Source organism: Henckelia pumila, chromosome 2 (assembly GCF_033568475.1).
Source record: "Henckelia pumila isolate YLH828 chromosome 2, ASM3356847v2, whole genome shotgun sequence".
NCBI classification, from domain to species: domain Eukaryota; kingdom Viridiplantae; phylum Streptophyta; class Magnoliopsida; order Lamiales; family Gesneriaceae; genus Henckelia; species Henckelia pumila.
Window position 1 is genome coordinate 163,856,373 of NC_133121.1, and position 22,862 is coordinate 163,879,234.

Genomic DNA, 22,862 nt, shown 5'->3' on the forward strand with positions numbered 1-22,862 from the left:
AGTCCCGTATTTGTCACAAATCACTTCAACTTCCCAAAAATATTTTCTTTACATGCCCGTTATCTCATCATAAAATACATGCATGAATCATGAAATTAGAAATATCATTTTCTTAAAATTTTGCCCGTAAATATATATTTAATTCATTTTTCATAATAAAAATCATACTTATATCAAAATATACATATACATCTATTAAATATATATTTACGGACTATTTTGTTTGTCACTGGCTAGTTCGAGTTGCTGCCCCTTAACTAAAGCTCATAAACTTAAACTGACTCATTGACATTTATACTGGCCCAAAAATACTTAAACTAACTCAATCACACTTAAAATGACCCAATCAGACTTAGATTGACACAATAGTACTTAGTCCAACTTAAAACTTAGCCCAACCAAATAATTAAACAATTTAAGCTCATTAACAAATTTAGCTCAATTATTAAATTAAACCTCCAATAAATATCTTAAGCCCAATAAGCTTGACTCAATAACTAAATTAATTCATTCAAGCCCAAATAACACTTTATCCCAAATAAACAACTAAGCCCAATGAATAAATTAAACACAATAAAAATTTTAGACCCAATAACTAAATTAAGCTCAATGAATATCTTAGGCCCGATAAAAAAAATGACTCTATGAATAAACTAAACACTTATACTCTTATATAAACTACCCGGCCCAACATAAAAGAATCCGGAACCAAACCATAACATATGACCTTAATACGATTTACCCGACCCGGACAACCCACTCGCCGGAGCCCTGCCTGAGTGGCCCGCTAGATAGACCACTCTTACAATCATCCAACTGTTCACCTAGCCGACACTACTTCAAGACATCTTAAACCAACACCCAAAGGGATCTAATCCAACCATCAACCATTGAACAACAACTAAGATCTAACCATGGCAGAAAAATCATCCACAATACATAAAAACATTAATAATGCATGAGTTAAAATTTGAGCTATCGTATCCATATACAAATGCAACAACACAATTTAATCATCAAAACAGTGAATATAATGATCTAAACGGTGTGAGCTAGGAAGAGTATAACATGCCTTTGCGTTTAAAACGCACAGAAAACTTATACGGATGAGGTTGCGCATATCGGGACTCGGGAACCTCATAATTATTCAATTCTGGAAACTCAAATCCCTAAACTGCTAATTTTTTGCCTCCAATTATTCTCAAATAGCTTCCAATCTGCGAAAAATCACATAACGGTCAAAAGTCAACCCTGGTCAACTTTGGTCAAACTTTGACCAAAAATTACCGAACTTTATTGCGTTCTCACTACTTCACAGTTTTGAATATCGACTCTAAACTTGAATATTTGGATCGATCACATCGAACCTGTCAAAAATGGTTAACATGTCAGAGGTCGCCGGAAAATCGAAGAAGACGGCGGTGACGCAGCGGTCCGGCGGCGGTGATGCAAAACATCTCCAAAAATTATGAAATTTGGCAGGGTTGCAGATCTCGACGAGGCGATTCCAACCAGCCATGACCGGTACGGAGCTCCGACTCGGCCGGGATCTGATAAAAATAGTCCGATTCCGGCAAATCTTCCAAGCTCCGATCTGCACGTTTTTACGCCGAAAAAAGCTACCAAAAGCTTACGAAATTTTCTACACATCACCTACTATCATCTAGAAACTCAAAAACCAACAAAAACAAGCTGAAATCGTGAAATTCATATCGAAGAAGACGATGAACTGTAACTCGAGCAAAACACATTTGTTATTTCTCATTTTCCCGATGATCTAACCGTCCGATCTTTGATTTCTTGGTACCAATGGTTTTGTCTGGATCTTAGCTATAAATTGACCGTTCGGATCTCCGATCAGATCTTCGACAAACGGGCGACAAAGGCATCTTTTCGACGTGCTACAGTAATGCCGAGAAAATTGGGAATTTTGGGCCAAATTCTGATATCTGTGTTTTATTGAGTGTGCTTCAGTGTGTGTTTTGCGATCTATATCAAATCAAAAATTTTCTGATCCGAAATAATTTGTTTGATATCCAACTGGTAAAATTAGTCTCTATTCTGATATTTTTCTGGTACACACCAAATCTTATAAGCACCATTTTTCGAAATTGTTGACTTTGACCAGTCAATTAGACTTATAATTTTTCAAATTAATTATTGAGTCTCACTTAGACCATGACCAGTCAACAAAAACTTTTACCAGTCAACTCGGTCAAATATTCTTCTAAATTAAATTATCTGGCATAAATAATTATTTTTATTTTTAAATCTCAATAATTATTTTAATTGCCAATTAATTCGGTAAAAAAATTTTGGGGCTTTACAAGATGAAGGGTGATGTCACGAGATTTGTGTCCCGATGTTTGAATTGTCAATAGGTGAAAGCCAAAAGAAAGAGACCAGGTGGTTTACTGCACAGCTTACCTGTTCTTGAATGGAAATGAGATCATATCTCGATGGATTTTGTCACGAAGCTACCACGAACAGTCCGAGGTTGTGATGCTATCTGGGTAGTGATTGACCGACTGACGAAATCTGCCTTCTTTATTTCGTACAGGATGATATATCGTCACGATCAGATGGCCGAGTTATATGTCAGGGATATTGTTAGATTGCATGGTGTGCCGAGATCGATTGTTTCAGACCGAGATACTCGGTTTACTTCTCACTTATGGAACAGTCTACAGGAGGCATTTGGTACTCGTTTGCACAGTCTATCATCCTCAGATCGACGGTCAGTCTGAGCGGACGATTCAGACTCTTGAGGATATGCTATGAGTCGTAGTGCTTGACTTTGGCACTAGTTGGCAGGATTCGTTATCTCTTGTGGAGTTCTCGTACAATAAGAGCTATCAGACGAACATCAGTATGGCACCATTCGAAGCATTGTACGGGAAGAAATGCAGATCTTCTTTATACTGGGATGAGATTTCTGAGACACCTGATTTGGGACCAGATATGATTCAAGACATGGCTGAGCAGGTGAAGATTATTTGGTTGAGAATGAATACTGCTCATGATCAACAGGAAAAGTATGCGAATATCAGACGTAGACCTCTGTATTTTGATCAAGGAGACCGAGTATTTCTGAATATTTCTCCTTTCAGAGGCATTGTTCGTTTTGGGAAGAGGGGGAAGTTGTCTCCGAGATTCATTGGTCCGTATGAGATTCTGGAGAAGATAGGCGATCTTGCCTACAAGCTAGCACTTCCACCTTATTTATTTGGTATTCACGATGTCTTTTCCGTCTCGATGTTGCGGAAATATCATCTTGATCCTTCTCATATTCTTTAGCCTGAAGAGGCCGAGCTTGACGAGACACTGAGTTACTTCGAGCGACCTATTCAGATTCTTGATAGAAAGGAGAAGCAGCTCAGAAACAAGTCAATCCCATTAGTGAAAGTATAGTGGAGCCGACATAGAGTCGAGGAAGCGACTTGGGAGACAGAGTCTGATATGAGACAGTGGTTTCCAGAGCTATTCGGATGATGTGCGTTCTTATTTCAGTTTCTGGTTTTTTTTCTCTATATTATGTGTTTGACTATATTCGATTTCGAGGACGAAATCTATTCTTAGAAAAGGAGAATTGTAACACCCCAAATTTATCTTAATTGAGTTTATTAGAGATATTCAGATATTATGATTTCGAGGGCTGAATTGATATATGATCAGGGACTGTTTTGCAATTTTTCGGAAATTTCAGGGATTAAAGTGCAATTTTTTGTCTTTGACTTAGTCATATATTTAGATGGATGACTAGGCTCCTTCTTCCTTATTTCTTCTCCTCCAAACCGTGTTCCTCCATTGAAGATTGGGAACATGACTTTCAAGCTTTTTATTTTTGATTTCCGCTTGATCCGAAATTAAATCCGAAGATATATTCGCGATCACGACATCAAAGGCTTCGTTCTATCGTAAGTTTTTCTTCGATCAGTTGTCCTTCATTTTTTAGATCTCGTTGGAATCGAATGCTTTTAGGATATACTATTTTTGAGCTAGCATGTATTGTTTAATCGAAGTCGGATCAGAAAAAGAGCGTCGTTAAAATTTTTTATGAATTTATTGGTGTAATTCGAAAAATGGGATTTTGAGATTTGTTGGTTTTGAGTTGTTTTTGTTGAGTTTGAAGTGATGGGAGCTTTATATGGTTGATATATTGTTGTTGTTGGTTTTTGGTTGATCGAAATACAGTCGTTATGCCGCCGGTTCGAGTTTTGGATTTTGATTAGTTTGAATTGATCAAACCGTGTTTTTTTGGAGTTTGAATGTTGATTTCAAGCCTATATTACTTCTTACAGATCGAGTTGAAGGCCGTTGAGCTCGGAGTTGTAGAATTCGAATCGATATAGAGATTGAAGCCGGTATAGTACAGATTCTTTATTGACGGTTGTTTAGATTCGAATAAGTTCTGATATGAGGTTATCGTTTGTTTATACAGATTTGGAGCACTTGGAATCATCGAGAAAGGTAAAATTTGATATCGATTGAAAAGGGATTGAACTCAAAATACAGGATTTTTGAGTTTCCCTAAAACCACATACTTATATGTTTAAGTGTTCTTGATTGAGAATGTGATCATATTTGTTTTATATTGCATTCACATATCTACATACCAGGATCGGATACGAATCTTGATGACGAGATTGGATAAGAATCTCGATAATAGAAGAAACTCATTAAACATTCATTGAATTTACATTATATCATGAATTTGATATATGGTCTTTATTGCTTGATTATGTATCTTTTACTAGGAATTATTCTCACCGGATTATCCGGTTGTTGTCTTGTTTTTCTATGTGTGCTTGGCAAAAGGTGTGGCAGGATCGAGTCATAGATCGCATGGCTAGAGGGGGATGTGATGATAGAGTGGGGACTTGGTTTTAGAATTCGAATTTGTAATTCGAACTTGTTATGTATTTTGTGTTGTAACAACTAGAACCGATGCATGTTGTAACCTTTTGAGCTTTTGATCAACTCTAGAACTTCATGTATTGTATTATACTATTTGAATGTATAAATGCATGTCGTATTTGAGTGTTTGATTTGATTTTGGAAATTGCATGATCTGCTGCCTGTGTTCTTATTTTTCTGAGTTTATGCAGGGCACGAACCCCGTGTCATGTCCGTTCCAGGGTCTGTGTACCTTCATATTTTGAAATGCCTGGAAATTGTCATGCACGGACCCCGGACATGCCTCCATGCATGGGTCCGTGTGATCATGGCTCGAGGCAGTAACTTGAAGTTTTTGAAATGTTGATCACGGATCCGGGCATGGAGGGTGCACGGGGTCTGTGTCGAAAACAGAGAATTGGACTTTTAGTGTATTTTGGATGCACGTACCTTGACTCGGAGGTGGCACGGGGTCCGTGTACCCTATAAATTAATGCACGGACCCGTGCACGAAGGTGTGCACGGGGTCCGGGCATGTTCTTTAAAAAAATATTTTTTCCTAATTTCATCTCGATTCTCTGTTAGCTATTGTTTCTTTTAATGTTGATTAGATGATTAGAACCGAGGTCTTCACATACATCTTGGCACTTCCTTGGTGTACGGCGAATCTACTACGATGAGCCTGAGACAAAATCTCATCTCGCAAGGTCGGTTCATCAGGTACCACTACTTTACCAGACAAGCACAACAATCCGTCTGTCTAATAATGAAAACAAGATGTATTGTTTCCCGGAGCAAGACTTGATAGTTTCTGCGTCTTAGGATCAGAAGACTGTACTTCTCGTATACGAGTAAACAAAGCTAGATCAGCTAGTACTGAAGACACTCGGATCAATTGTTGTCCTTTCTTATGTCGAAACATAAAGTCTGAAGAACAACACTCCTGAATTGTACTAGCTCTTGCACTAGTGCGAAAATTACTAATACTCACTTTACGACTCAGCGCGTCTGCCACTGGATTCGCAGTACCCGGATGGTACTTAATTTCACAATCATAGTCCTTGAGAAGGTAAATCCATTGACGTTGTCGCATGTTCAACTCTGCCTAAGTGAACAAGTATTTCAAACTCTTGTGGTCCAAAAAGATCTCGAACCTATCGCCATACAGATAATGACGCCAAATCTTCAGTGCAAACACGATCGCTGCAAGTTCTAGATTGTGCACTGGGTAATTCCCTTCGTGGGTCTTAAAATTTCTAGAAGCATAGGCAATCACATGCCCATTCTGTGTCAAAACACAACCCAAACCTTGAAGAGATGCATCTGTATAAACCACATAGCCTCTGGTGCCAGATGGTAAGGTAAGAACAGATGCAGTAGTCAATCGGCCCCTCAACTTGTCAAAGCTCTGCTCACACTCGCTTGACAAGACAAAATGAACATCCTTCTCTGTCAAATGTGTCAATGATCTAGCAATTCGCGAGAAATTCTCAATAAATCGCCGATAATAGCCTGCCAAACCCAAAAAGCTCTGAATCTCTGAAGCTGTAGTCGGACGTGATCAATTCATAATATCTTCATTCTTAATCGGGTCAAGTGCTACTACCTCCCGAGAGATAACATGGCCAAGGAATACCACTCGATCAATCAAAAACTCACAGTTACTGAACTTGGCGTATAACAGCTTCTCACGGAAAATCTGCAGTACAAGCCTTAAGTATTGTGCATGCTCGCTAACACTGCGCGAGTAGATCAAAATGTCGTTAATAAAAACCACGATAAACTTATCCAGATAATCTCTGAAAACTCTGTTCATTAAATTCATGAACACTATAGGCGCGTTCGTCAACCCAAAAGGCATTACTAAAAACTCATAGTGACCATACCGGGAGCGAAATGCGGTCTTTGAGATATCCATATCTCGAACTCGCAATTGATGATAACCTGACCTCAAGTCAATCTTGGAGTACACAGAGGTACCCTGAAGTTGGCCGAACAAATCATCAATCCGTGGTAAAGGATAATTGTTCTTAACCGTCGCTCGGTTCAACTATCTGTAATCGATACAAAGGCGCATAGAACCATCCTTCTGATAGCGCTTAGTCCTGTCACGCCAAAATTAACCCACTCAACTCAGACAAATAAATATGTAGTAGCGAAAGTAGGGATTATTCCCACGAGAAAGGTGAAATTTATTGTGTTTTTAAGAATACTAAAAATTAATAAGAAAGAGGGTTTTTATATTTGAAATTAAATTCTAAAAATTGAAAGCAAATCAAAATAAATTTTTTTAATTAGCATACATGATTAAAATTGTAGAGAAACAATTAATTGAACAAGCTTTGGTATTGGTCGACACTATGCCCTTAAAGTTATTCACTCGATCATCGATTCTCTAAAAATAATTGAATTTAATATGAATATTCATCATTGAAATATCAATTTATATCCCACATTAATCTTAGCTAATTAGACACAAGCGTTCTAAATTAATTCTTATCAATAAATCAATCAAAATGCAAGCGATTAAGATTTAAATCCAAAGTAGCATTCAAACTAGTGAGATTGATGAATCTAGACAAAATAAATACAAGCGGTTATATTTAATCTAATCGAGTGATGTTCCTACGAATTAATAAATTCAAAAGCAAAAATTATTAATCGTAGTTGCTTCGTAAATTAGAGAAATCAAAGAATTACGAATTTTATATCTAATTTAACTTTAGATTGTATGAAAAATCATTAAGTGATCAAGTTTATAATCAAACACGCAAGCATAACAAATAAATCTGAACAACTCTTGGTACTCAAATAAAAAATTCAAACGATGAACGTGTATCAAAATCTCACGAAAAAATAAAACTTCAAGGTATCGTCTTCCTCAACCAAGAATTAAAACTTAGCCACTAAAATTCATGAAATATCTAGAAAAGTTGAAGAAATAAATTAAATCTAAAAATAAAGAGAGAGAAATCTAGCCGCCAAAGAGTTTCTTCCGTGTTATCTCCTCCAAAAGATGATAAAAATCGAGTTTTAGATGATATTTAAGGTCTAGAGTCCTTCCCAACCAAGTTTCCTCTTAAAATAAAATTTTCCTTATTTGCATCGCGCGCTCGAGCGGACAAAAGTGCTGAAACCCTCAGTGCTGAAACCAGAGGCATAAGGGGTCGCGCTCCCTCACCATAGAAAAACCAGTCATCGCCCTCAATCGGACGAAACTGAACAACCTTTGGGTAACAATCCACAGTAGCTCTATAAGAGGTCAAAACATCGATACCCAAAATGTAAGGCCCTGAAAATATTTAATTTGAGTCACTCGGAACACTCGAATCAAGTCGGATTCGAGTCACTCCTTCCATTCCAGTCTAAGTCATCTTATACCTATTTTCAAACGTCGATGCTCTAACCTGGAAACAACAACAATATACTCATTCAATATTCAATCCAAATTCCTATTCGATACTAAGAGAATCGATACTATACCGACTACAATCTCTAAAACGATACAACTTCTGCAACCTCGCAACTCAACGAACTTCAAACAAATCTGCAAAAGAAGTAATAAAGGCTCGAGATCAATATCGACAATCCAACTTGACTGAAACCGGCTCAATTAAATTCAAACCAAACTATAGCCCAAAACTTGAACCGGCGGCATAACGGCTATATTCTAATCAAACTGAAATCGCAGACAGCAGTACAATATCGATACCAACTCATATCAACACCAATACAGCAAATAGAACTCAAACCCATCAAATATAAAAATCCACATTTTCGAAAATAGGCTTCCGAAAATCATAAAAATTCCGAATGACGCTCTAATTCAAAACCGACAGAGAATAAACGACCAGAACTTTGCCAAGAACAACATACTCGAAACTCAAACGATTCTAACAATATCCGAAAAATAGAATGTATCTGATCATAGAAAAACTTACAATAGAACGAAGCTCTCGCATCCGTGATCGCTAATCTGCCTTCAAAAATAAATTCTAACGGACGGATCGAGCTCGGGAAGAAATCTGAAAGCTTGGAACTCAAATGGGTCAGCTTCAATGGAGGGAGGAGGCATGGAGGAGAAGGATGGGGAAGGAAGAAGAGTCAAAGAGCTTATAAATATCTAACAAATCCAATATTTTTATTTTAGTCCCTGAAAAAATCCAAAATTTGCAAAAAGAACCCTGATCAAAATCAAGTCGGCTCTTGAACTCTGTAATCTCCAATTATCTCAAATAAAGTCAATTAAGATAAATTTGGGGCGTTACAATTCTCCCCCTTTAAGAAAATATTTCGTCCTCGAAATCAAACACGGTTCCAACACGAACTCTATCTCTCTAATTACTCCTTCAAGTCTGTCAATCAAAAGTCGACTCATTCTCGTCAGAATAATATTTCTGTTCTTAGACACAATTTGAATCATCTCTGGTTCCAACTCATGTGACACAAAAAATCATCTCCAATTAACGGGGATCTTTCTTTATTCTCGTACAACTCTTGAAAAGTGCCTCCAATAATTCATCAAATAGTTGTCGTTGTACGAAGTCTCCACAAGAAACAAGAATTTTTCCAAACTAGTGCTAAGTCGAGCCCTACTACTCAAGGAATATCCTCCAAAGTTTGACTCATCTGATCTGGCTGGCCGTCGTTCTGAGGACATTGAACTGAAATAATTTGTAATCAAACAACAAAGTCTCTTCGAAGTCTATGCCGAAAGAATGAGTGTATCGAGAATCTCTATCTAAACTGACGGACTTCGGCAAAACAAGACATCTGACGACCTCTGAAAAAATATCAATCCTCTGATCCTGACTAAAAGTCATTCTATACGGAATACGGTAGCAGATTTCATCTATCAGACAACCATAAATAGATAGTAGATAAAATAAGATCAAATCATACGGTTCAAGACATCAGCTGTTTCATTCTATTCTTCAGATAAAGATTCGCAGTCAGAAATCTCATACAATCTAATCCTCTTCTCTGCCTCCAAATCAGTTCCGTCTTTGAAAACAAATACTCCAACTCTTAAGATTAGAAAAGATCACGGAAATCTCCTCATAAGACAATAGATAACAGATCTTCTAATCAATAAGATCGCTGCGAGCTCAAAGTCCAGATTCAGACATTGAGTCTCGAGCGTCTTCAGCTGTCTCGATGTCTAGACTAGAGCGTGATTCCTTTGAATAAGAAAATATCCAAATCCTCGATAAGAAGAAATAATGAGAACTGACAGATCATCCGAACCGAATTCAAGAATACTGGAGTGCTGATCAACAAAATTTCCATCACCAGATCATAAAAATCGAGGAAGACAACCGGATCCAAATAGAATTCAGACATCAAAGAATAGCATACAACTGCTCGGCACCACAATCTGCTATACGACTTTCAAAAAGCTCTGAAAGATCAGTACAATTCTTATTCCACGAAGATAAGAAATCATCGATAAGAATTCCTAGCCTCAACTAATTCTTCTGAAAGCTCCGGTTAATAGAAATTTAACAACACTACATGAGTGTTCGTCAATTCGAACTACTCAACCAAAGTTAAGAAGCACGATAAACATTAAACAGATTCTTCAATAAGAAGGAAAGAGACTCACCAGTATCTATCAGTCAATAAGAGTAGGAAAACCAAATCGAACGTTTACCTGATATGTCATTCTCAGGTCTAGCCTGAGTCTGCGGATCCTCAGACAGAGCAAAAACTCCTGCCTGCTGTCTGGGAGGCTGGTTCGCATACTGATTACCTTCCTGTCTATTTTGATGCTGAGGTTGGAAAGAGTGAACATAAGGTGCTTGCCGCTGAGGCTGAGCTGTCTGCCTCGAAGAACTTCCACTCTGTGCTTGATCAGAGCCCCTCTGAGGACACAATCTGGCAAAGTGCCCCGCCTGGTTACAGATATAGCAGCTTCCAAAAATACCTCTACACTGATCACATGAGTGATGACCTCCGCAATTTGCACAAGACACGCCTGACTGACCCGAACTCTGTCCTGAACCAATTTGTTTCGATCCGCTGGAGCTAGAAGAACTGCTCCCAGACTTCTTGAATTGCTTTCCCTTCGATCGAATATTCTTTCTAAAGTCACTCCCTCTAGATCGGTTTGATTGTTGGAAAGGAATCTGCTGCAGAAATTTGGATTTAAAAAGACTCCAAGAAATGGACATACCTTGATTCTCTAATGCTTTCTTCCTCGAAATCCACCAACTTTTTGCAATACCTTGAAGTTGATATATAACTAACCGAATTCGATGGTCATCGGTATAGCCCAGAGAATCAAACAACAGATTGATCTCCTGTAACCAGTTTTCACAACCAACTGCACGTTCGGTACTCTGCAGATTCGGTGGATTAAAAGTGCGACATCGTAACAGCAAAGTTTCCATCGGTGTCGGGGTGACATCCATCTGATCAATCTCTATACTAGCTTGCTCGTTCGGAGGAGTAACTGGCGGTGGGTTTCTGTTCATAACTCGACGAAGACCCATCTGATAATCAAATGTTAGGACACGATATATCACAATCGCTACAATCGGTGCCTTTACAACCGCTCAGAATACCGGATACCAGTCGATAACAGAAACAATTATATCTCAAGTAGATCATGCTTGATAAATTAAATCACATAAACATGTAATTCAATTAATCCTCAAATTATAAAGCATGCTCGCATGGAATTAAATAAACAGTTAAATGACTCAATCACATGCGAGGAGCCAATACACACAGACTCGATCTACCGCGCTCACTCTAGTTCAACCAAGAACTTATTGCTCTGATACCACTTAATGTGAGACCTCGATTCTAATCATCTAATCAAGAATTAATCCTATCGATAATCATAAAAAGGTCCAAGAGATAAAGCAAAAAAAAAATTATTATTTTTTTGTGAATAGTGCTCCGCTCGATCGGTAAGATCTTACCGATCGATCGGGCAAGTTTTCAGAAAAACAGAAACTTGGCTAAAACTCACTCGCTCGATCGGTCACATCTTACCGATCGATCGGTGACAGTTCTGAACTAAAAATACAGCAGAAAACTTGTCCAAACTCAATCCAAATCATGCATAAACCAATACATAATTCATCCAAACATCATACAAGCTTCAATACAAGATAGTTCTAGGGTTATACAATCTCAAACTAGTAGAACATGCTTCAGTCAAGCTTATTCAAAGAAATACAATACAATACGAGTTTGAATACATAATCGACTTCTAAACACCAAAGCCTCACTCTATCAACTCGACCACCTAGCCATGCAATCTTTGGCTCGGTCCTGCCCCACCTGTCGCCAAGAACACATACAAAGACAAGACAACATCCGGATAATCCGGTGAGAATAATATTCCTAGTAAAAGAGACTAGCATGCAATATCAGATAAGCATCTTAAAATGAAATACATCAATTTCTAGATATTCAAATATCAACCATGCAATTCCAAGAGAAATCAGAATGAAATGCATGATTTTAAAACTCTTGGATTATCAAGTCCGGATAATCAAGAAATTGTTGCTCTGCTTTTGGGATCCCGAGGATGAGATCACGTAAACAACTCACCGACTCTCCCGGTCGAGGTGGTGCTACGTATCTCCATCCTCTAGACTTTGGTGTGACTATAAGGAGTATGCTGACACTAGGCGAACCTCTACGCCTAGGCCACTCGCTTAAAGCCCCCAAAACGTCTAACATAAAAGGGTCGTCCTGCCCGCTGAAATCAATGATTTTGGCTCAAGATGAATGCAATGCAAATCATAACTCATTCAATAAATTCAAGTAATTCAATTAACATGCAAATATGCGATTTCTTCGGAACACTCGAATCAAGTCGGATTCGAGTCACTCCTTCCATTCCAGTCTAAGTCATCTTATACCTCTTTTCAAACGTCGATGCTCCAACTTGAAAATATCAACAATATACTCATTCAAGATTCAATCCAAATTCCTATTTGATAATAAGAGAATCGATACTATATCGGCTACAATCTCTAAAACGATACAACTCCTGCAACCTCGCAACTCAACGACCTTCAAACAAATCTGCAAAAGAAGTAATAAAGGCTCGAGATCAATATCGACAATCCAACTCGACTGAAACCGGCTCAATTAAATTCAAACCAAACTATAGCCCAAAACTTGAATCGGCGACATAACGGCTATATTCTAATCAAACTGAAATCGCAGACAGCAGTACAATATCGATTCCAACTCATATCAACACCAATACAACAAATAGAACTCAAACCCATCAAATATAAAAATCCACATTTTCGAAAATAGGCTTCCGAAAATCATAACAATTTCGAACGACGCTCTAATTCAAAACCGACAGAGAATAAACGATCAGAACTCTGCCAAGAACAACATACTTGAAACTAAAACGATTCTAACAACATCCAAAAAATAGAATGTATCTAATCATAGAAAAACTTATGATAGAACGAAGCTCTCGCAGCCGTGATCGCTAATCTGCCTTCAGAAATAAATTCTAACGAACGGATCGAGCTCGGGAAGAAATCTGAAAGCTTGGAACTCAAATGGGTCGGCTTCAATGGAGGGAGGAGGCGTGGAGGAGAAGGATGGGGAAGGAAGAAGAGTCAAAGAGCTTATAAATATCTAACAAATCCAATATTTGCATTTTAGTCCTTGAAAAAATCCAAAATTTGCAAAAAGGACCCTGATCAAAATCAAGTCGGCTCTTGAACTCTGTAATCTACAATTATCTCAAATAAAGTCAATTAAGATAAATTTGGGGCGTTACAATTTAATGTATTTGAGTTTGATTAGAATTAACTAGAAATAATTAATCCGTCCAACTTGAATAGGTTTAGCAAAGTTTAGAAATATATTGTTAATAGTATAGGAAAATTCACCGTGATTAGGAATAAACATAATTATTAGCTTGTACCACGTGTATGCATAAATTAGCTCGATATCTTCGTGTGTCTTGGTCACTTTATTTGAATTGAATTCCTTCTTTAATCCCTAGTAACAAGATATTTTTCTAGTTTTTTATTCTTTTAAATTATATTATACATATTAATTGAATCTTTATTAAATACATCACACCCCTTTTTTTATTTTATCTAGATTAGGTACAATAATTAAATCTTGGTAATCATCTATCGGTCTTTGTGGGACGACCCAAACTCAAACTCGGTTTATTATAATTTGACCTAGTACACTTGCTAGTCCCAACTGATTTTGTCAGTCACTGGTTAACTACCAAGTCCTTCTCAGACTAGGCGCCAACGAGTATGTAGCACCATTTGAGAATCCGACCGCTGGGTAGCTTATACACTCATCTAAACCACCGTAGTATCAGTCTCCACTCATCGCGGTAACTCTCGACGTCAGATAGTATAAACATGTGTAGGACTGAGCGACCCTACGAGAAAGGTTATCTCGAAAGAGATACGAATCAATGTGTATGTGCATATGAAGTATGTATGCAAAGAAGTAAAACATGTATCATGATGCATAAATGCAATATATAAGCATGCATACTCAGCTGACTATCTCAATTAGTACTTACGTAACTCTAGGTGATAGATCAAATACAATCAGGGTCTAGGTTTCAAGCCTACAGCCAAATGATGACCATATCACTAATCATGTTCCAAAAGTATGAACTAAGCTAACAGATACTCCTATATTTTAATAGGATTTTCGGACCATACCTACATCTGTTGTTAGCCCACTGATGTTGATAACCCCATTTCCTACTCACAACTCCACTGCTATTCCAGAAGCTCCCCACTATTATCAAGCCCTCAAATGTAGACTGATTTAAGAAGGGAATATGTGAATTGTGCCTCTGAAATGAAGCTGCGAGCCCCTATTTGTAGGCGGAGTTCGGAAAATCCGAAATCGAGTTCGGACGTTCCGAACTCTGTATGCAAGCCACATATCTAGGTGGCTGGGTTAGAACCTTCCAAACACTGCATTCGGAGATGGGTCACCGATGCTCGGAAACCTACCTGTACGGCGGAATTCAGAAGCTCCGATTGTACCTTCGGATGCTCCAATCGACGACATGGCCAGCTTTCGAACGTGAACACATTTTCTTATCTGGATGCTAGGGATCGGACCTTCCAAACTATTTCTTAGCTTCCGAACCAAAACCACACTTCTGAAGCGAGGGAGTTCGGACCTTCCAAACTGCCCTGTTTCCAAACTTAACAAGGGCCTAGTTCGGTGCTTCTGAATCCAAAATTTATATTTAAATCCAATTTAACCCCTTGATTCGTTTAATTAGTAACGCTTAATCATGTTTAACATTTAATTAACTTAAACAAGGTACGAGTTACTACAATATTAAAATAAACAAAGCCAGTCGGGTTGACCAGTTTTGCCATATAAAATAAATGAATTGAGTTATTAATTTTCTAACCCACCAAATGAGGAACCAATAGATTGTAAATTGACATGTCCTACTACCTCGTTTTGACACATCTAATTATGTTATTGCATGACAAAAATGAGAAATTAGCAAACACAGTCACTTTGGGTTGGGTTCATCCTAGGCTAGGCCCAAAATGTGAGCGCGTGGCTCTCTACTTGGGCTGGGTTCATACTAGGCCAGGCCAAAAAACCGGCTCGTGGTGTTCTCTTTCTTCCAAACCCTTGAGCTTTCAAAGGACAATTCCAATAGCTTTGATATTCATCAGGCAAGAGCAATGGCATTAACCAATTTCCTACTGACGGTGGCCGGAGTAGGCGCCGTGATTTTGCTCATGAGGAGTGACGTCAAACAATCAGCTTCCATCTTCCGCCGTAACGTCCGACACATCCGTAACTGGCTCGAAGAAGAGTCTGCCACCGCCGCTAAGTATGTGCCATTTTTTCGTTTAATTTCGTTTCATTTTACGATTATTCGACTTCTGTTGGGTTATGTTTCTCTGAATGAATCCATTTGCGCTAATTTAGGCAATCGACGGTTTTAGATAACTTTCGAAAATGCGATGTTTTGGTTTGATAAGGTCTTCCAAGTAGGTTTTTTTTATTTGGTTGATTGGATTGAAACATTACCTGGTGATTAAAATTATCAATAATTCCTGTATGAGGTCTGTTATTAGGGAACATACTGATCGTCATAGAACTTTTATCACAGCTACTCAATTTTTTACCACCAAAATATAAATTCTTTGGCTGTGCCTGACGTTGATGCAGGGAAATGGAGAAGGCAAAACCAAAAGAGATACCCGAGAAAGACGTCCCAAGAAAGAACAACCACTAGAGCACTATAGTATCTTGATATCTAGTAGAAAAATTTTGATTATGTATGTGTACATTTTGTTCTAGATAGAATAATTGATCTTTTGTTTTTTCCATGGTGCTTTGATGATAGACACATACTCCCCTTGGAATGATTGATGCTAACGATGATTGTCATATATAAAATCTGAGTGATACAGGTTGTGTTTTGGTGTTGTGTTTGCAATTGCATCTTTGTTGCAATTTTATAGGATACTCAGTTAATTGTTGTCTGATTTCAAGACACAAACATTATTTGTGTACGAAATTAAGTGTTGATATTCAATCTAAAACTAGCGATCCAAGTTGTATATCCGATTGTTTTTATGATGTTTTCTCTTTCACCAAAGGTTTGGTGCCTCTTCCCCTGATCAGCTGATGTGAGAACCCTCAAGTCATTATATGATAATTCGTGTTAATTTGTTTTTCTTGTGCTATGGAGTCAATGATTTATCGTTGATACATTTCTTTACACTGTATTGTTCTGCTGAGAAGCACAGTTAAATTACTAACAGCCAATTTGAGTCTCTAATTTAACAAAAAGATTGATCAGATCCTCACTTGCAGTGGTGCTTTAGTGCGCGTCGGTTTCATGAATTTTACATATTACATGGAATAATCAAAGATATGTGTACTTACGTATGGATGTTCATTGATGCTAGTATGTATCTTGCTAGATGATAATTTAATAGGGTTGCAAAGTGGGATCAGCGAGGAGGATAAATGTGCCATCTGATTGAGAATTTGTTCAAAATTGTCATTATGCTTTTGAACTGGATGCTGGTGCAGTCCTCCATAGGTTGTAACAAAAATGCCCTCGTTTGTCGATGGCCCTGCACTTGCTTCTTCACATCGCATCCTTCGTGAGTACATTTATTATAACTCCTGCATGCAGCATCGCATAGTTGTAACCATTACACACTTAATACACTTCAAGTAGCTCTCCTTTTAAAGTTTCGTATGTGCCCTATGTTAGAATCTTGCTCAATTTGTCCTGAAAAATTTCTGAAATGAATTTTGTGAAATACCTTGGAAATTTGTGTTCTTGACTACTTTCTGTCCATGCTTTCTCCACCTATAGCCGTCGTCAAGTACGTCAACTCGACTTCGTGTTTCGAATGCAGATCCTGTCTTTTTAATTTTGTTTCTGGTGTTGCTTGTCTTCTTCATAACTGATGAATATTCATTCTTGTTGCCAACATCACTTGCCATAGCTACAAGCTTCTCATCATGTGCAGTATCCATTATGGATTCTGTTGTATCGGATAAATTAATGTCCTCGTTGAACCGGAAAAATCCATCCCAGTTTCCGTTACTGTACGGTGATTCCAATGACAAGTGAGAAGAGCTGGTCATGTTGGGGCAAGAGATGAGGCTGATAAATCAAGAAAGAGCACTTGGTACCGAATGAGTGTAAAATTGTTGAACATATGTGATTATGTATGGATAGAGGCATGACCGAATGATCTGGAGGAGCCTAGAAGTTTCATAGAATGGTACAATTTTAGAGTTGGAAAAATGTGTTTGACTGGCATGTTTCAACTATTCAATATTTTACTAGTCGACAAAATGTGGAGCATTGCTTCTTGGAATAGTCAATTTAGAGTGCAGAGCGGGGTGGCTTCACCATTAGTCAGTAATTTAGATAAAAAGTGTTTCAATAGTAAATGAATATGAGCCTAATGTGTTAGGGCCACCCCAGGTATTTGAATGTTTGATGACTGACTGTGAATTCTGGTAAACTAGAGTGGAAGGTTCCACAAGGACCAATATTATGTGTGTGCTTATCATGTGATTAGTGATCTATCCATAGAAAATTTTTATTTGCGCATCTGCAGAGAATTGGCATCTCTTGTAGACCGGTCCTGGAGGATGGATGGAAACTGGGGGAATCTTGAGGAGTGAATACCTACCTGATTGAACCTTGTTAAGTACTTTTCTACCAAATCAAATTACGAGGCTGCAATTTAGGTAATGCTGTTAACCTATAATTCATTACCTGATCTTGTTCCGGGCAGTTTCTATTCAGCAAAGACCAGAAATATATAAACTGATAAAATGCTTCTAGTTTCCCGTAAAATAGTGCTGTAGAAATATCATAAAAGTTTAGAATTATATTTCATGTTAATGGTCTCTTTTTGAACAGAAACTTATAAGGAGGCTTGAAATGAACATCAAATGAGCTTTTCTATTGTACAAGCCTACAAGGCTGAAATCAGAAACTATTGTTTACTTTTTTACCTATATGCACCTGGTGTGACTCAACCAATACTTGAATAACATGAAAACATCTTTTCCAACAATTGGCTAATTTAGCTGATGAATACTTATTTATCTGACGTGGCTCAAAGATTATATTTATACGTAATGTTAAAGTTAAACACAAACACTTTACACATCCAACACACGTAGCTTTGATTCTTGACATTGTATCTGATTTTTCATTTTTGGCAACTCAACCTCACTTGCCTGTAATACCCAATTATTAATTACATCATACCATTCAATACACCATTACATAGGATAACTAACAGAATAGGAGAGACTCCTGTTTTATTTATTTATTTCTATCTCACGCGTCACTCTAAGGTAAAATACCATACATGACCAAAATACTTATTGCCACTTGAAAAGGATGAGGGCTGCTTTTCTTTACTTCCAATATTTTTGCCTCTACAGTGCCAAGACCAAGTCTATTTTTGCAAAATTCAGAAAAAGAGGATTTTAAATGAGTTAGATAAATGTAGTTATATGATCCAACAAGCCTAGAACAGTTGGCAATTTTTATATTTCAAATTTCATCTTACAATTCGAATCTGTTTTAATCCAATGCCCGTGGCCTCCATTCTCGGTTGGAGCACCTGTGTGGATGCCATCAGAAGATAATTTCTTCATGCTCATTTTGGTAGCTGATTTAGGAAACTTTCTATTTTCCTTTTCCGTTCCATTCCAATCCGATCATCCTCCTCATGGGAACTGTTTTTCTTTCCTTTTTTCAGCTTAATGAACATTTTGTCGTTCATCTCTTCAGGGTAAACTTTCTAGTGAAACATTTATATGACCTGCATCCACCACCACCAAAAAGTGGGATATAGATTACTGTAGCTATTTAACTTTCTTTTCGTAATCTCGAGACCTTGCAGTTTTATTAATTTCTGATTTCATAAAATATTTCTTAAATAATTTAAGCTAAAGTTACGAATCATTATATTTTTTTTTCCTTTCAAGTTCTAACGCTTTTTTCTCTTTCTATTTTTCACCTTTTAGATATATATTTATATAATGAAAGACAGCTGATATTGCCATCTGCATGATATCAATTTAGTTCTAACAGAGAGATTTGCCAGCGGTGGTTTTAAAATGGTGTAATTGGGATAAAGCAACTTGAAAGTGTATGACAGTATGTGCGCAGGGATAGCTTTCTTGATGTTTAAAATCATCGTGTTGTCATCATACTAGAGAATATGGATTATATGAGTTGACAGGTAATCTTTTTCATTTTTTGTTTCCATATTATAAACAAATAAACTGAAAAATTAACATTGGTTGACATCTATTTATACATGAAGTATGAAAACCTGGTAAGACTATGCAACTCAATAAAATGTAGTTTTAGTTGGTAATCCGTAGAACTTGCGACTTATCCAATGTTTGCAGGAACACAAAGAGGAAAGGCCGTGTTACATAGATAGTTATCAGATATGGTAAGAGTGGACGAACCTTAGATAGTTTCTTATTAATTGCGAGGGATACTTAATTATCATTCTTAGAAGCAGCTGGACAGCTACTTGCTGAGGAATGAAACTTCTTCACCACTTTCTTCATATTTCATAATACGAGATACCTTTCCTTTCTTCATTAGCAGCTCTTTCTTCACTTTTCATTATAGGATCATGGTTGTGTCATTCCTCTTAAAGAGTTCTCCAAGGGAAGTCTTTTCTTTCCTTACATCGGTTACTGTCTGAGCCAGCTCAATTGAAGTGGCAAAGAGGTACTTCTGGAGAGGACATGCCACCTCTTGCAAGCCTCCTTCAGTGAGCTTGTTACTGTGGATTATTATGCTTTCTTGGCCATTCCTCTTAGATGTGTCGTTTGTCTTTCCTTTCTCTTCAGCCTCTAGAAACTTTTCTATCTCATAATTTATTAGTTTGAGTTCATTTGCTGTTACCTCTGTCTGTATCTGTTGGTTGGTAACTTTTGTCAAATGGTGCTGGGAGAGTTGGTGTTGGGGGTCCGGCATTTCCTCGATATTGGCTTCAAATATTTTGGAAGATTTTGAGATTTGATGCATGCTTGTGATAAAGTTTTGATAGACTCTTTGTAGTACTGGTCATCTATTGATGTCTGCACTGGAAAACAACCGGACAGGTTTCCTGAAATTAGAAAATAAATGAAATTCCTGTTAGCCTGGTGACATGTACTTTTGTCTACATTTTTTTACACTGGTATTTGTATCGAAGGAAACCTACCATCTTGGTATTTATCCTAAAACCTCAAACTGTTTTGCAAGGATAACCTTTCTAGAACATAGTGGATAAGTGACTAGAGTTTATAGTTGACCAACCTTTTCCTGTATTATGCATAACAATTTTTTGGCCAATCAAAATCAGAAAGGTTGATTACCTCATATATGACACAAGATGTCATGATTTATCCTTAAACTATGATGACGCGAGTTTTTGTTCAACTTATTTTAAAGAATGAATTGAGAAGAGGACGTGGGAAAAAGTAAAGTTCCAATCTGTTTTGAATTTGACTAAGTTGGAATAAATTTTCTTTAAGGAAGTTACCAATGATGGAGTACTTCATCGGCTCTGTTTTGTTTTGCATCATCTTACGATGCATCCAACCTAGAAACTGCACCCAAACTGTAACATGCATGTTATGGAATTTAAGATACACACATGTGGGACGACTATATCGACATGTTGGTACTTGGTGATGGATCTGCTGTGGGATATTGCTGGCAGAGGAAATATTTTCCATTATAAGATTGCTTGAAGTTAATAGGTACCACGTAATTGTTGGGACTGTAGTTGTGGATTTAGAGCTGCGATGATTGATTTATTCACAGATTTTGTGTTAGGACTTGGGACCACTTATAGTGCTCACTACTTGATGAAAATTTTATGTATGTTTGTGTTAGGATCTAAATCTCCTAACACACTCAATTCTGCAAATAACAACTTAGGAAGGAAAGGCAGATTTACTAATAAGAAATATGAAATATAATCTAAGAAATATCCCAGCCAAGGATCAAATCCTTTTACAAGAAGAATGAATTCAATCTCTTTGCCCTTAGCACAAGCTAGTAATAACCAAATACAATAAACGTGAATGAATCCAACTAACTATCTCCTCTCTATTTATTTCTCCTGATGAATCTTAATATAAGGGCTTGGGCCTCTTTTGGGCCTGCTTGGTCTATTGGACCTAACAGTTTGTGTCTACGAGTTTATAGAGCTACAAATTCTAATCTTCACTTTTCTCTAGGGATGTAAACGAGCCGAGCCGAGCCGAGCCGAACAGTATCAGGCTCAGGCTCGGGCTCGGGCTCGGCTCGTTTGGTATATGTGGAGGCTCGGGCTCGGCTCGAGCTCCAGCCAAGCTTTTGTAATAAAGCTTGGCTCGGCTCGTTTATTAAATTTGTAAGCTCGGGCTCGGCTCGGCTCGGCTCGGCTCGGCTCATTTATCATATGAAACGAGTCTGGCTCGAGTTTGGCTCGTTAAACGAGCTCGTTTTCAAGCTCGTTGGCTCGTTTAACTGGCTCGTTAAGCAAGCTCGTATTATGGCTCGAGTTTGGCTCCTTAAACGAGCTCGTTTTCAAGCTCGTTGGCTCGTTTAACTGGCTCGTTAAGCAAGCTCGTATTTTGGCTCGTTAAGTGGGCTTGGGCTCGGGCTCGAGCTCGTGAAGCTTAAATACAAAATATAAATCTCTATATAAACTAAAATTAAATTTTTCTTAAAAAAATAAAAATGACAAACATAAATAAAACTATAAAATTAATTATCAAATGTATGTCATATGCAACAGTCCACTACAACGATACACAATAACAATATAACATCATTACATTGTACATAAAAAACCCAAATTAGAAAAACCATTAGAAAAGTGCAAACTACATCTCCAATAAAAATTAAATACATCCTGCAACCAACATTCTTCGCAACATCATCTCTAATAAAAATTAAAAATCATCATGCAATATAAAAAATAAAGTTAGTATCACAAAATAATATAAGCAAGCAGAAAATTGAATGCGACAACTATTTTTTAAAATACGTTTGTAATTTTAATTAGTTGTTATAAATATCGGTAATTTTAATTAGTTGTTATAATTATTGATAATTTTAAATTACGACACGTTTATAATTTTGTATGTATCTAACGTATCGGTAATTATTATAATTATGAAAAACAATTTCTGAAAATAAGTTGTTGTTTTTGAAGAGTTATTTCATTTGCAAATGATGTATTAAGTCGTTGTCTGCAACTAAATTTTTGAAAATATTAAATTAAGTTTTGAAAATATTTTAACAAAAACTTCAGCCTACCACAAATTTATAAACATCTATATGGTGACATAGTTTTAAAACAGCATTCTACATAATAATTCTAATGATCACATATAAACATCATATTATTTAACAAGAGTGAATTCATAGTTTTAACTTTTAAGTTTTAATCATAATAAAATTT

The 22,862-nt window shown here is 37.2% G+C and overlaps 1 protein-coding gene and 1 pseudogene across 1 annotated transcript; one reads left to right on the forward strand and one right to left on the reverse strand.

The window, feature by feature from the left end:
* The first annotated feature begins 15,511 nt into the window (after positions 1-15,511).
* Positions 15,512-16,329, forward strand: LOC140885309 (uncharacterized). The gene is made up of 2 exons (XM_073292275.1): positions 15,512-15,733; positions 16,075-16,329. The coding sequence occupies exons 1-2, from the start codon at positions 15,582-15,584 to the stop codon at positions 16,139-16,141; spliced, it is 219 nt and encodes a 72-aa protein (XP_073148376.1). The 5' UTR covers positions 15,512-15,581; the 3' UTR covers positions 16,142-16,329.
* A 1,758-nt stretch (positions 16,330-18,087) lies between these two features.
* Positions 18,088-20,590, reverse strand: LOC140883974 (protein LAZY 1-like; annotated as a pseudogene).
* Positions 20,591-22,862: the final 2,272 nt, after the last annotated feature.